At 46.1% G+C, this 3,514-nt stretch overlaps 1 protein-coding gene across 1 annotated transcript; it reads left to right on the top strand.

Annotated features, from left to right (window-relative positions):
* Nucleotides 1–81: 81 nt before the first annotated feature.
* O0I10_013208 (uncharacterized protein) lies at nucleotides 82–3,514 on the top strand (the record flags this gene model as incomplete). The annotated part of the gene is made up of 2 exons (XM_058493015.1): nucleotides 82–247; nucleotides 364–3,514. Coding segments are annotated over 2 exons (3,317 nt in total), but the record flags the coding sequence as incomplete, so codon positions are not given.

Below are 3,514 nucleotides of genomic sequence, written 5' to 3'. Positions count from 1 at the left end.
GGCTTGCATAATTCTCGCCCTGCATTTGGTTTTGGTCATAATGGTGCTCGCAATACGTATACAGCTCCAGAACCTACGCCTATGGAATTGGATGCTGTTTCCCCTGCTCAATCAAATCGTTCACGTATTCGTTGCTTCCGTTGTGGTCGTATGGGTCATTATCGTCGTGAATGTCGTCAATCAAGAGGCGGCAATAATAATGGCCAAAAGCAAGCACAAGCACAAGACCAGGATTTTGGCAACGCACGTACGTAGAAAAGGGGAAACGTACGTGCGACCATGAACTTCCCCTTAACAAGCAAAACCGGTCGCTGGAGGATCGGGGGATTGTTCACAAGGGTCCACAAGAAAAGGATTCTCCAGTGGGGTTGGTCAATGTTATATCAAGTGATAACGCAGCTGAGGGTGACCAACATGGTGATGATGCTGTTTCCATTGCTCTCACCAAGGAGAATGAGCTGCAAGATGACTGTTATCATTTGGAACAATTGTGTGCAAGCACGGGTGTATCGTTACCTTTATATGGTGGCATGACAAGAAACAAGCGATTTTTGGCATTGATTGACACTGGTGCAAGTGCAAGTTACGTTTCATCAAGATTATGCAAGGACTTGGACAAGGTTGATATAGCTACGCGCGAAGTTGAGACTGCTGGCGGACATAGGTTGAAGATCTCCAAGGAGGTGGTGTTTCCATTCTCAATGTCGGGTTGCAATATGCAGGCGGATGCATATGTATTGGACACCAAATTTGATGTTATCCTTGGAAGGAATTGGCTGGCAGCTTATACACCGGAGGCAGACTGGAAGACTGATGTCTGGAATATCGCCATCGATGGCAAGAAGCACAAGCTTGAACCTGAACGTTATTTGGGTGACTCTGGTGTACGATATTTGTTGTCTCATCAACAAGTCGGTAAAGCCGTGCGTAAGAAGGATGTTGAAGCCATGTATATGTTACATTTGTTGGAGAGCGACATCAAGTCCAAGGATATCCCACCTTCCATGCAAGCGTTGGTGGATGAATACAAAATTGTCTTTCGTGATGAGTTGCCTGGATTACCTCCTGAAAGAGAATTGGAGCATGTAATCGACACTGGTGATGCAAGACCGATATCAAGACCACCTTTCAAGATGTCTCCATTGGAATTGGATGAGCTACAACGGCAATTGGATGAGTTACTCACGCTTGGCCTTATCAAACCTAGCGTCTCACCTTGGGGTGCTCCTGTCCTCTTTGTCAAAAAGAAGGATGGTAGCATGAGAATGTGCATCGACTATCGCGCATTGAACAAGGTGACCATTCGCAATCAACATCCATTGCCAAGGATTGATGAATGTCTTGAACGGCTGCAAGGTGCTTCATTCTTTACAAGTCTGGATCTCAAGTTGGGCTATCACCAGATTCGGATTAGGGATGAGGATGTGCCTAAAACAGCGTTCAATACCCGTTATGGTCAATTCTCGTTTTTGGTGTTGCCCTTTGGATTATGTAATGCTCCACCTACATTCCAAGGCCTGATGAATCGTGTGCTCGGTGACTATATTGATCGCTTCGCTTTGGTGTATCTTGATGACATATTGATTTTCAGCACGTCGGCAGAAGAACATTCCAAGGATGTTCGGATGGTGCTCGATCGATTGCGTGAAGCCAAGTTGTATGCAAACATGTCCAAGTGCGAATTTGGCAAGACTGAAGTTGAGTTCTTGGGCTTTCGTGTATCTGCCAATGGTATCAAGCCTGCTGAAGGAAAGCTCAAGGCCATTCAAGATTGGGAACCTCCTACCAATGTTCAAGAAGTACGCCAATTTATTGGATTAGCTCAGCACTACAGGCGTTTTATCCCATCCTTTGCAAGCATTGCTACTCCACTTACCGATTTGACGAAACGATCTGGACCCAAGAAGCGACCCATTGTTTGGACGGATGCATGTCAAGCAAGTTTTGATCTCATCAAGGAAAAGTTGACCTCTGCTCCTGTACTGCAAGCTCCAGATTCCACCAAGCCTTATCGTGTTGAATGTGATGCATCGGATGTTGGTGTTGGTGCTGTGCTGTTGCAACAAGATGATGCTGGTGCATGGCATCCTTTGGCGTATGAATCTCGCAAGCTGTCTCCTGAAGAACGTAACTACCCGGCTCAAGAACGCGAATTGTTGGCTATCTTACATGCGATGAGAACATGGCGATGTTTCTTGGAAGGTCGTGAATATGAGATATTTACCGATCATAATTCTCTCAAGTATTTGCGATCTCAAGCTAAGGCCACACCAAGACTTGCACGATGGACCAATGAATTGGAGCTCTTCGACCCTGAAATCTTGTACAAGCCTGGTAAAGAGAATGGTGTTCCTGATGCCCTTTCAAGAAAGGCATATGATGCCCCACCCGGTGATACAACATTAGAGCCTCAATTCTTATATGCAAGCATGAATGCCTTACCTGAATCTCATCGTCAAGATTGGCCATTGTACTATGTTTCTCGCCCTGATGATTTGCCCAAGGAGGTGGTTGACTTTTTGAATCAAGAACAAGAACACTTTGTGGTGCGTGACGGCAAGGTCTATCGCAAGATCAAGCTGAAGGCTGGTGATGGTGATCCTGTTGTCAAGGAGGTGCGCTATTTGCCTTTTGCTCTTCGTGCTGACAAGGTGAAGACTTTTCATGATGGCTTTGGACATGCTGGCAAGACCACAATATTCGACTTGATGCATTTACGTTACTGGTGGCCAAGTATGCGTGGTGATATTCGTGATTGGCTCTCTACTTGTCCTGCTTGTCAAATGAATGGTCGGCGTGACTGTGCTCATCATGATGTGATGCACCCTTTGGATGTTCCTGCTGCCTTTGCAAGATGGCACCTTGATTTCATTGGTGAATTGCCGAAGACTGTTCGTGGTAACCGGTGGATCTTAGTTGCTGTGGATTATATGACCAATTATCCCATTGCAAAAGCTGTCCCTGTTGCTTCTGGTAAAGCTGTGGCTGACTTCTTATACGAGGAGATCGTGATGCGTTTTGGCTCTCCCAAGGAAATCCTAACGGATCGTGGTGCAAATTTCATGAGCAAGGTGTTATCCCATTATACGCAACGCATTGGTGCTACTCACAAGTTTACATCTGCTTTCCATCCAAGAACCAATGGCAAGTGTGAACGTTTGAATGGTACCCTCAAGGCTATGTTGCGCAAGTATGTCAATGGTGCACTTCATCTTTGGGATGACTACTTGGATGCTGCTCTATTTGCTTGCCGTGTGAGAACCCATGCCACTACTGGATATAGCCCTTTTTACATGACTTACGGCCGTGAACCAGTTCTGCCAGGTGATCCCCTTCGCCCATACATCTCGGAAGAAGCTCTCAAGGACCCTCGAGTTGTGGCAGAATTAACCGCTCAAGAATTGGAAAAGGTGAACCAAGCTCGTGCTGCTGCTACTGCACGAATGCAAGCTGTTGGCCAAAAGGACAAGGAACGATGGGACAAGGCATTGAACATTGTTGACTTCAATGTTGG

Source organism: Lichtheimia ornata (genome assembly GCF_029851405.1).
Source record: "Lichtheimia ornata isolate CBS 291.66 chromosome Unknown scaffold00321, whole genome shotgun sequence".
In the NCBI taxonomy this organism is placed as follows: Eukaryota; Fungi; Mucoromycota; class Mucoromycetes; order Mucorales; family Lichtheimiaceae; genus Lichtheimia; species Lichtheimia ornata.
This window is presented reverse-complemented; position numbering and strand designations above follow the sequence as displayed.